The sequence below is a fragment of the Grammomys surdaster genome, unplaced genomic scaffold (genome assembly GCF_004785775.1).
Source record: "Grammomys surdaster isolate TR1022 unplaced genomic scaffold, NIH_TR_1.0 207, whole genome shotgun sequence".
NCBI lineage: Eukaryota > Metazoa > Chordata > Mammalia > Rodentia > Muridae > Grammomys > Grammomys surdaster.
In genome coordinates this window covers 1,361,416-1,374,259 of record NW_021604652.1, presented here as the reverse complement: position 1 = coordinate 1,374,259, position 12,844 = coordinate 1,361,416, and the positions used below count along the sequence as shown (strand labels likewise).

At 39.0% G+C, this 12,844-nt stretch overlaps 1 protein-coding gene across 1 annotated transcript in view; it reads right to left on the bottom strand.

Annotated features, from left to right (window-relative positions):
- Nucleotides 1-12,844, bottom strand: part of Zdhhc15 (zinc finger DHHC-type containing 15) — a 126,089-nt gene that overhangs the window by 57,080 nt on the left and 56,165 nt on the right. Inside the window, exon 4 of the mRNA XM_028771423.1 lies at nt 9,352-9,472. Coding sequence (XP_028627256.1) covers nt 9,352-9,472 — 121 coding nt within the window. The remainder of the gene's footprint in view (nt 1-9,351; nt 9,473-12,844) is intronic.

Sequence of the window (12,844 nt, the reverse complement as noted above, 5' to 3'; positions counted from 1 at the left end):
ATCCAGATGGCGAAAGGCAAGCGCAAGAACACAAGCACCAGCAACCCAAGGTACTTGCCAGTATCAGAACCTAGTTCTCCCACATTAGAAAGTCCTGAACTCCCCATATCACCAGAAAAACAAGAACCAGATCTAAAATCACTTCTAATGATGATGCTAGAGGACTTCAAGAAAGAAGTAAATAACACTATCAAAAAACTTGAGGAGAACACAGGAAAACAGGATGAAGTCCTTAAAGAAACACAAAAATCCTTTAAAGAATTACAAGAAAACACAAACAAACAGATGAAGGAACTGAACAAAACCATCCAGGACATAAAAATGGAAGTGGAAACAATAAAGAAAGCACAAAGGGAGACTATCCTGGAGATAGAAAACCTAAGAAAGAAATCAGGAGTCATAGACACAAGCATCACCAACAGAATACAAGAAATAGAAGAAAGAATCTCAGGTGCAGAAGATACCTTAGAAAATATCGACACAACTATCAAAGAAAATGCAAAATGCAAAAAGTTGTTATCTCAAAATATCCAGGAAATCCAGGACACAATGAGAAGACCAAACCTAAGGATAATAGGTATAGATGAGAGTGAAGATTCCCAACTTAAAGGGCCAGTAAATATCTTCAACAAAATTATTGAGGAAAACTTCCCTAACCTAAGGAATGAGATGCCCATAATCACACAAGAAGCCTACAGAACGCCAAACAGACTAGATCAAAAAAGAAACACCTCCCGTCACATAATAATCAAGACACAAAATGTACAAAACAAAGAAAGAATTTTAAAAGCAGTTAGGGAAAAAGGCCAAATAACATATAAAGGCAAACCTATCAGAATTACACCTGACTTCTCACCAGATACTATAAAAGCCAGAAGATCCTGGACAAATATCATACAAACCCTAAGAGAACATAAATGGCAGCCCAAGCTACTTTACCCAGCAAAACTCTCAATTACCATAGATGGAGAAACTAAGATATTCCATGACAAAACTGAATTTGCACAGTATCTTCCCACAAATCCAGCTCTACAAAGGATAATAGCAGGAAAGCTCCAATACAAGGAGGGCAATCATACCCTAGAAAGAGCAAGAAAATAATCCTTTTCCATCAAACCCAAAAGAAGATAACCACACAAACGATGTCTCCATTATTAGCAAAAATGACAGGAAGCAACAACACCCTCTCCTTAATATCTCTTAACATCAATGGACTCAATTCCCCAATAAAAAGGCATAGGCTAACGGACTGGATACGCAAACAGGACCCAGCTTTTTGCTGCTTACAGGAAACCCACCTCAGTGACAAAGACAGACACTACCTTAGAGTAAAAGGTTGGAAAACAATTTTTCAAGCAAATGGTCCTAAGAAACAAGCGGGAGTAGCCATCCTAATATCGAATAAAATCGACTTTCAACTTAAAACTATCAAAAAGGATAAGGAAGGGCATTTCATACTTGTCAAAGGAAAAGTCAACCAACATGAACTCTCAATTCTGAATATCTATGCGCCAAATACAAGAGCGTCGACTTACATAAAAGAAACCTTACTAAAGCTCAAAACACACATTGCACCTCACATAATAATAGTGGGAGACTTCAACACCCCACTCTCAGCAATGGATAAATCATGGAAACAGAAACTAAATAGAGATACAGTAAAACTCACAGAAGTTATGAACCAAATGGACTTAACAGATATCTATAGAACATTTCACCCTAAAGCAAAAGAATATACCTTTTTCTCAGCACCTCATGGTACCTTCTCCAAAATAGACCATATAATTGGGCACAAGACAGGCCTCAACAGATATAAGAAAATCGAAATAATTCCCTGCATCCTGTCAGATCACCATGGTCTAAGGCTGGTCTTCAAAAATGACAAAGAGAATGGAAAGCCCACATTCATATGGAAATTGAACAACACCCTACTCCTTGATAATCAGGTAAGGGAAGAAATAAAGAAGGAAATTAAAAACTTTTTAGAATTTAATGAAAATGATGACACATCATACCAAAATCTATGGGATACAATGAAAGCAGTGCTAAGAGGAAAATTCATAGCTCTAAGTGCCTACAAAAAGAAACTGGAGGGAGCATACACTAACAGCGTGACAGAGCACCTGAAAGACCTAGAACAAAAAGAAGCTAATACACCCAAGAGGAGTAGACTGCAGGAAATAATCAAACTCAGGGCTGAAATCAACCAAATAGAAACAAAAAGAACTATCCAAAGAATCAATAAAACTAGGAGCTGGTTCTTTGAGAAAATCAACAAGATAGATAAACCCTTAGCTAGACTAATCAGAGGGCAGAGAGACAGTATCCAAATTAATACAATCAGAACTCAAAAGGGGGACATAACAACAGAAACTGAGGAAATTAAAAAAATCATCAGATCCTACTACAAAAGCCTATATTCAACAAAATTGGAAAATTTGGATGAAATGGACAATTTCCTAGACAAATACCAGTTACCAATGTTAAATCAGGACCAGATAAACCATCTAAACAATCCCATAACCCCAAAAGAAATAGAAGCAGCCATTAAAAGTCTCCCTACAAAGAAAAGCCCGGGACCAGACGGTTTTAGTGCAGAATTCTATCAGACCTTCAAGGAAGACCTAATTCCAATTCTTTTTAAACTATTCCACAAAATAGAAACAGAAGGTACATTACCCAACTCATTCTTTGAAGCCACAATTACACTCATACCTAAGCCACACAAAGACCCAACAAAGAAAGAGAACTTCAGGCCGATCTCTCTTATGAACATTGATTCAAAATTACTCAATAAAATTCTAGCGAACCGAATCCAAGAACACATCAAAACAATTATCCATCATGATCAAGTTGGCTTCATCCCAGGAATGCAGGGTTGGTTCAATATTCGGAAATCCATCAATGTAATCCATTATATAAACAAACTCAAAGAAAAAAACCACATGATCATCTCACTAGATGCTGAGAAAGCATTTGACAAAATTCAACACCCCTTCATGATAAAAGTCTTGGAAAGGTCAGGAATTCAAGGTCCATACCTAAACATAGTAAAAGCAATATACAGCAAACCAGTAGCCAGCATTAAACTAAATGGAGAGAAACTTGAAGCAATCCCACTAAGATCAGGGACTAGGCAAGGCTGCCCACTCTCCCCCTACTTATTTAATATAGTATTGGAAGTCCTAGCCAGAGCAATTAGGCAACACAAGGAGGTCAAAGGGATACAAATTGGAAAGGAAGAAGTCAAAATCTCACTATTTGCAGATGATATGATAGTGTACTTAAGTGACCCCAAAACTTCCACCAGAGAACTCCTAAACCTGATAAACAACTTTAGCAAAGTGGCTGGATATAAAATTAACTCAAGCAAATCAGTAGCCTTCCTCTACTCAAAAGATAAACTGGCTGAGAAAGAAATTATGGAAATGACACCCTTCAAAATAGTCACAGATAATATAAAATACCTAGGTGTGAACCTAACCAAGCAAGTAAAAGACCTGTATGACAAGAACTTCATTCCCCTGAAGAAAGAAATTGAAGCAGATCTTAGAAGATGGAAAGATCTCCCATGCTCATGGATTGGAAGGATTAATATAGTAAAAATGGCTATTTTGCCAAAAGCCATCTACAGATTTAATGCAATCCCCATCAAAATTCCCACTCAATTCTTCTCAGAGATAGAAAGAGCAATCTTAAAATTTATTTGGAATAACAAAAAACCCAGGATTGCGAAAACTACTCTCAGCAATAAAAGAACTTCTGGAGGAATCACCATCCCTGACTTCAAGCTGTACTACAAAGCGATAGTGATAAAAACTGCATGGTATTGGAACAGAGACAGGCAGGAGGATCAGTGGAATAGAATAGAAGACCCAGAAATGAACCCCCATACCTATGGTCACTTCATCTTTGACAAAGGGGCTAAAACCATCGAATGGAAAAAAGATAGCATTTTCAACAAATGGTGCTGGTCCAACTGGTTGTCAGCATGTAGAAAAAAGCAAATTGATCCATACTTATCTCCTTGTACAAAGCTCAATTCCAAATGGATTAAGGACCTCCACCTAAAACCAGCCACACTGAAACTAATAGAAGAGAAACTGGGAAAAAGCCTGGAATACATAGGCACAGGGAAAAAGTTCCTGAACAGAACACCAATGGCCTGTGCTCTAAGAACAAAAATTGACAAATGGGACCTCATAAAGCTGCAAAGCTTCTGTAAAGCAAAGGACACAGTCAATAGGACAGAGCGGCAACCAACAGATTGGGAAAAGATCTTCACCGACCCTACATCTGATAAAGGGCTAATATCCAAGGTATACAAAGAACTGAAGAAATTAGACTCTAGACAATCAAAGAACCCTATTAAAAAATGGAGCACAGAGCTGAACAAAGAATTCTCAACTGAGGAAGTTCGAATGGTTGAGAAGCACGTAAAGAAGTGTTCAGGATCACTAGTCATCAGGGAAATGCAAATGAAAACAACACTGAGATTCCACCTTACACCAGTCAGAATGGCTAAGATCAAAAACACAGGTGACAGCACATGTTGGCGAGGATGTGGAGAAAGAGGAACACTCCTCCACTGTTGGTGGGATTGTAAACTGGTACAACCACTATGGAAGGCAGTATGGCGATATCTCAGAAAATTGAACATAGTGTTACCTGAGGACCCAGCTATACCACTCCTGGGCATATACCCAAAAGAAGTTTCACCATACAACAGGGACACATGCTCCACCATGTTCATAGCAGCCTTATTTATAATAGCCAGAAGTTGGAAAGAACCCAGATGCCCTTCGACAGAAGAATGGATGCAGAAAATGTGGTACATTTATACAATGGAATACTACTCAGCTATTAAGAACAATCAGTTCACAAAATTCCTAGGCAAATGGATGGAGCTGGAAAATATCATCTTGAGTGAGATGACCCAATGTCAAAAGAACATACTTGGTATGCACTCATTGATAAGTGGATATTAGACCAAAAGCTCACAATGTCTAAGAACCTACATACAGACCACATAAAACTCACATAGAAGAAGGAAGACCAAAGTATGAATTCGTTGGTCCTTTCTAGAAGGAGTATCAAAAGTTTCAACCAGAACTCCCAAAGTCTAAACCAGAGAACACAAAGGGAGGGACTCACACACCTGTATAGGGAATTGAGGGTGTCCTTGTTAGACTTCAGTGAAAGTGGAGGGCTAAGGTCCCCGAAAGTTTGGATTCCCTACTGTGTGGGAATTCGAGAGCAGGGTGATGGGACTGGGAGGATGTTTGGAGCACACCATCACAAAAATTAGGAGGAAGGGGTAGGGGATAAAGGATCTTGGGGGAGAATGAGAAAAGAGATAACATTGAAAGGTAAACACGTATAATTTCCAATAAAAACCCCACACAGATAAAGGATTTTTTTAAAAAAGGGAGTTTACTTATCTTAAATTAATTTCAAAAGTTTCTAGGAGATGCAAATTGGCTAAGATACTATTTTAAGCTCTCCACAAAAGAACTTAAATCTCTGATCAATATTCTCAAGAGAGAGGTAAACCCTAACTTCCTCAACAGTTAATTGACAAAAGAGAGGTAATCTCACAAAAAGTAGAAAAAGCTATTTCCAATCGATATATCATATAGTCTGATTAATTGTCAGTGGTGCTATAAAAGTCCTTTGACAAAAGATTATAAATATAGATTTATATATCCTTAAATAAGGTCTTCATGACTCTCTGAGTGTAGAAGGAGCAACTGTTGGCGCTTCAGCCCTGATTTTACAAGAACTCTGAAAAATTGGCTTTAAAAATAAAAGAGGGGGAACGGTACCCCCTCAGAAGGAGCCCCCCTGAAATACTCTCCATCATGCCTTGTTCACTTTTCTCTCTCTTAAGCTGAAAGCTCATGGCAAATCTCTTGCTGACCATGTTGGTGACCTCGGGCACCACCAAGACCAACAAAACTTTGCCACAGATATGGGGAAGGACCCTCATACCCGTAAAGGGAATGCCCCAGACCCAGTTCCCTTATGGAGCCGAGGACTGATATGCCTGTCCAATACCACAGAAGGCACAGCTAACCGGCTACCATAAATATTAATGAAAAAAAATAGATACACTCACAAAGCCAGGCCCAACCATAAATATGATGAATAATAATTTACATCCAGGGAAGAGAAATCTCCCTGAGAATCCCCTTCTTTTTTCTTTCCAGGCAAAAATGAATCACCCGTGATGCCTGCCATTAGAAGTTCTAATCCAGATGGGCCAGAAGTCAGGATCCTCGCCCTTACCCTCACCCCCTACCTTTTCCCAGCTGCACAAGGTTCCCTGAAGCTTGGCAACTGCAAGATCCTGCTTGGAAACTGCAGATAGACTCAAAGCAGTGTACCATATCATCTGAAGAATAGCAAGGAGACCATAACTCAAGCAGTGTACCATATCTTCTGAAGAATAGCAGGTTGCAGTCCTCCTCGCCCCCACGAATAACTAGGGCCTGCCAGTCGGGTCAAGTGGCACCCAGACGTGGGGCTCGAGGCACGGACCCCTCTGGACGGACCCTCATTGAGAGGATGTGCGCAGGACATCAAGATTAAGCGAGACAGAGATCAAAACCCGCGACCTGTCATCCACGGAACCAGGTTGATGCTGCCATCAAGAAGACGGTTGAAGTTCATTACCATCAGCCGAAAATTGAAGAGGATCCAGAAGTGACTCTGCAGGAGACTGACACAGCTGCCAGCTCCCCTGCCTCCCCCCTACGGTCGACCGCTAGACTTCCACGCCCTCCAGAAGGGTTCCTGGTATGCCTGGCTTTGCCCCCGTTTCTCTCGATAGAGAGCTTGGCCTCTTGATCACCACAACAAAAATTGGCTTTTTCCTAAACCAAGGCCGCCCTTGATATGGCCGCTAACATTGGGGAGCCTTCCTTTATGACAATATTACACCCCAAACTGACAAATGGTTGGTAAATTGAACATTTACAAGGGACTAGGATGGCTGTGAGTTAGCCCAATGACGGGATTATTGTAGGTCCACTTCCCAGGGGCCCACCCAATGCAGCCGAAAAGGAGTGCGTGGTGCTGGGAGTGGGTGCAGCCTACATGGCCTAAGACAGGGCCCTCACCCTCCTTTCACCCACATCGGAGTCCCTTGACGTTGCCCATCGTCGACAGCCTAAAACCTTCGACCATCGATGTGACTCGTCTCACATCAGTGTTTTGGGGTTGTGAACTTGTCTAAGACCCCCCATAATTAGACATCCAAATTCAAAATTCACATAGTTGGGATTGATCATAAGATGCCTTCTCTAACTAAACAGAGAAGGGGGAGATGCCAGAAGCCAGGACCCTCGCCCTTACCCTCACCCCCTACCTTTCCCCACCTGCACAATGTCCTCTGAAGCTTGGCAACTGCAAGATCCTGCTTAGCAACTGCAGATAGACTCAAAGCAGTGCACCATATCATCTTAAGAATAGCAGGGAGACCATATCTCAAGCAGTGTACCATATCTTCTGAAGAACAGCAGGTAGATCATAATTCAAGGCAGTGTACCGTATAGACCATGACATGTTTCAAGGCACAGGCCAAGAAGATTTTGTACTTTTCCACCATCTGGCCCCTCTTACCCCCTCCCCTTGTGAAACATGCTATAAAAAAGCATTTCATGTTCAAAAATAAATAAATTATTTATAAAAAAAAAAAAAAGAAAGAAAAGGCACGGAACAGATGTAGCATGTGGCTATGGGAGCTAGCTCTTATCTGGGGGGAAGGGGACAGAGAAAAAATTCCACAGTAGCTTTCTCCTTTTCTCCTTTTCTTCAGTCTGGGACACCATCTCATAGGGTTGTGTCATTCACATTTAGAGCAGGTCTGCCTCCCTCAGTCAATTTTCTCTGTAAGAATCCCCAGAGTCACACCCAAGGTGCAGCTCAGTAATGGGTCTTGCTCTGCTCCCTCCTCTTTTTTTTTTTTTTTTTCACTGTGTAGTTGTGGCTGGCTTGGAACATGGTATGTAGATCTGGCTAACGTCAAAGTCACAGAGATTCACCTGCCTCTGTTCATCACCACACTCTATTCTATGTTTTTTCTGAATTCAATCAAGTTGACCATCAAAATTAATCATTATTATTTCCAAATACCCGATGAAATAGGGCTAAGAAATGAACTACATGTATCATTACCCAGAATCAGCAAGTTCAATAGTGTGCCATTTTTCTTTATTCTGTTTCTTTCACTGGCTCTGTTACTTCCGTGTTTAAAGCAAATACTGAAGGAACCACAGGTATTTTAGTATGTATGAATCTTTTGAAAAAATACTAAGTGTCATTATCTCTCTAACAAAATTAACAATAAATTTTTAATGTTGTCTAATTAAAATTTCCTCAACTGTCAAACTGCAGCTTAACTGATAGCTGCTGAATAAACAATCAGTGAAGAAATAACCCTGCATCTAACAGCACCATTTCCAGAGCAGGATGCAGCAAGGAATCTTAGTTTTCAAGGTTTTCACTTTCAAAGGTGGAGAACCATCTCTACAACTACTGTTCCATTCATGCAAATGAAACCCAAATGTAAAACTTCACAAAGGATATTCAATCACATAAATGAGGATACATCTTCCTTTGCCTATTTCTACAAGGTTGTTTATAGCAGACTGATTCATACCAGCTAAGCATTGGAAACAAACCAAATTTGTATCAGCCACTGAGTAGATAAACAAGCTGTTATATTCATACAACACAATGCTACTCAGTAATACAAGGAATTAAATACACAACAATATGAGTAAGTGTCACAAATATTATGCTGACTAAAAGAGACAAAACACATGAGTGTATACGTCATGATTTTGCTTATACACAATTCTAGAGCAGGCAAAGCTAAGCACCATGGGAAAACTATCACAATAATATGTGTGCATGGGGATTGACTGGGTAGAGGCATGACAGAACCTTCTTATAGTGATGGTAATTTTTTTAGCAGCTTTGATTACAGGTGTGTATATTTTTCAAAACATGTTGAATAGTACACTTAAGATATTTACATATTTTCATATGCAAATTTATCCACAAACGAATTCATATTTAGGCAGATATGTATTGTTGTTTGCTATTTGTTTTAAAATGCATCAGAAAAATAAGATGATCCAAAAGAAAACAGACAGAGGGTTGACTCTATAGAAAGGAATGTGATAAAGCAGTATAATAAAATGTTACTGGTACCGAACAAAAGGCATGTGAAAATTTGTATAATGAAATGTGGTTTTGAGAAGGATGCTAGCCTGACAACTCAGATGAACTTGGTGCTCCTTACATTCCTGCTAACTGACTCCCTGGCAGAAATGATGAACTGACCTCCACTCCCGGTTCTGGTGTACACTGGTAGCTTCTTGGCCATATCCACAAGCATCTGCTTCTGGACCTCAGGTCTCTCTTCGTTTTTATAGCGCTCCTTGTCTGTATAGGACAAGTGGAACTGGAAACAGAATGGGCAATGTTTACTTTTTCAGGTTCTCAGAAAGCATTGAAAACAACCATAACTACCTAAATGAAAATATTATCTGCTCTTGAACTTCAAATATCAGTTTGCCTTAGACATTTTTTTGGCTAAGTGTTTTACGAGATAGGTGGTATTATTTTTTAAATAAGGAATAACATTTAGACAGATTAAGCTCCTTGTCCATGGTTGTACTCAATCATTTTTTTCATTCCATTATACTATGTATGATGGCATATACAGTTGTCTAACACATTGCTGCCAGGGTCCCTTCAATGAGCAGTCAGGTTTATTGAGTGCCAATTACTTTTTTATATGTTCATAATGCTGATTACACACAGAGAAGCTGGATGGCTTATGACATTGTCTGAATATTATAATTTTGCAAATGAGTGAAAATTTTGATATCCTCACTAGCTGATACAGAACTTTTTGTCAACTTAGTGCTACATTTTGCTAATATTGCCTAAGGTAAACTAATTATTTTTGCAAAGCAATATAGATTTGAAAACTTTTCTTTAGTCTACACAAAAGGGTAGACAGATGGAAAATGAGAGGATCTATGGTAGGAATTTCTGGTATAAATTTCTCATGGACTTAAAATAGAAAATAACTTTCAGAAATTAGGCATTCTTGATCTGAACTTTTTTCTCTGTAAAATAAAATAAATGATACTGATTTCAGAAGACTGGAGTAGAATGGTTGGGTAATAACAAGTAACTCAAAGTATTATTTAGGATTCTAATTATTAATCATTTAAATCTATTTGATACTATCAGTCATTTGAATTTTAACTCTCAATATATAATACCTCATTATGCTTTACCCAGTACGTTTTTAGCTTACTCCTGATAATGAACACCTTTTCATGACTTCATTGGGCCATTTGGGGTATTCTCTTGAATACTTATTCAAGTCTTTTGTCCACCATAATAATTAGGCTTTTGTCAGTTTCCTTTCAGAATGAAGTCTCTGGTGGGTTGGCTGTACTTCAGTGAAGCCACACATCTAAGAATATATGAGTAACACAAATTGTACTTGATGAGTTTAAAGAAAAAAGAGGACATGAGTGGGTAGGTAGGTAGGTAGGTAGGTAGGGCAAGGATAATGGTTCTAGGAGGAATATGGGAGTTGTGAATATGATCAAAATTGTATGAAATTCTTAAGCAATTAACAAAATTGAGAAAAATATGCTATTATCTTTTTATGCTGAATTGTGACAAACAGAGTCTACTCCTTTGTTGAATATTTTTGTAACAATATGTACCTTTTCTTTTGGTCCTTTTATAGTGCATTTTGAGGGTCCTTTTATAGATCCATTTTGAGGGACGGAGATCTTGGTGAGAGTGTGGATTTATAATCTAGTTTGGATAACTTAGGTACTATCTTAAGCTAAGTGCATATCAGTGGTATGACCTAGCAATCCCACTCCTAGTTATATTAGCCAAGATAAATAAATTCATGTGAATGAAACATATATGTAAATATGCCAAAACACATGTACCAGAATGCTCAGATTAAGTGTGTGCAGGTATGAAGTCAGTCTCTCTGTCTCTCTCTGTCTCTGTCTCTCTCTCTCTCTCTCTCTCTCTCTCTCTCTCTCTCTCACACACACACACACACAGACACACACCCACACACACAAATAAATAAATGTTAAAAATAAAAAGTAAATTAAAAATAGAACTCTGTGGTGTGTTTTATTGTATTATGCCATTTTCAATCAGAGTGAGAATTAAATGTCCTCCTGAGAATATATGGAATGACATAGGAGTTATTTGAGGTTATCACAATAAATATAATACATTTATAAGCATTTAATTCTTAGCCCTGAGTTGTGCTGTATACTGTAAGATATAATAAGTAAATATTGTAAAGTGATACAGAACAACCTGGTTGTTTTGTTTTTTTTATAAGTATAATCATACTAATATAAAAATCCAAAATTTTTAGTTAATTTAAATTTTGATAATTGAAAGTAGCACCTACCTCATGGCAGTGCTTTAATCTTTGAGGAATCTTTGTGAGTGTAACTTTCTCATGGGCCTGCACACTATTTGAAGGGCACAGGCAGAGTTGTTTCTATTTAGATGTGACAAACACTTTGTGGTCACTCAACAAATGGTTTTGAACAAGATGGCTGGCACAGATAGCATATTTCTGGCACTATCTAAGTCTTATTATGGATTATAAAGCAGTGAGCTAATAAATGCATTTTTGGATGAGACAACTGATGACAGATTGGAATCTTATGTTAGAGAAATTAATATTGTGGCCATTAAGTAGACCCAAAGAACTCTCCTTTCATTTTTAAAATTGAAAATAATAAAGATGTAGTCATTAAAAGGGGAAAATGATCAGGTATTTGGAGGGAGCAGCAGTGAAGTCCTGAGGGCCAGCAGAATGAATGGAAATATCCAAACTTGGGACGTGGGAGGTAGGAGACCCTCTAGAAAGTACCAGAGACCTGGGAGATAAGATACTCTCAGGACTCAAAGGGAGGGACCTTAGATGAAATGTCCTACAGTGGGGAGAGAGAACTCAGAGAGTCCACTTCCAGTAGAAAGACAGGGCATCAAGTGGAGGGATGGGGTTGCCATTCCCACAATCAAAAATTCTGACCCAGAATTGTTCCTGTGTAAAAGAACTGCAGGGACAAAAGTGGAGAAGAGACTGAAAGAAAGGAGGTCCAGTGACAGGCCCAAATTGGGATCCAGCTCAAGGAGATGCTCCAAGGCCTGACGCTTTTTCTGATGCCATGGTGCGCTTACAGATGGAAGCCTAGCATGGTTGTCCTCTGAAAGGCCCAACAAGCAGCTGAAAGAGTCAGATGCAGATATTTGCACCCAACCAATGGACAGAAGCTGCTGACCCCTGTGATTGAATTAGGGAAAGGCTGGAAGAAGCTGAGGAGGAGGGCAGCGAGGAGGCCTGGGGGGGGGATGGAGTGGGGTGGGGGTGTGGAAACATCTAGGAGATAGGCAAGGAGGAATGGGATGAGGAACTGTGGAAGGGCTAACCAGGACAGGGGATAACGACTGGAGTGTAAAAAAAGATTGAAGATAAATATTAAAAAAGATATAGCCATAAGCATTAGATATTTGCAGTACTTGATTAAAACCTAACATTATCTCATCAAATTTAGGTCTACAAAATTTCTAACCACTTAGCCTTTCTACTGACCTAAAAGCTGTCATGCATAATATGAAGGGACTACTTAATTTTTATTAAGCTAAAATTAAGATAACATGGTATTTTATTTTATAAGGTACATGTTGCAGTTCACAAATTCAGTGGCATTCAGCACACACACACACACACACACACACACACACACACACACACACACAC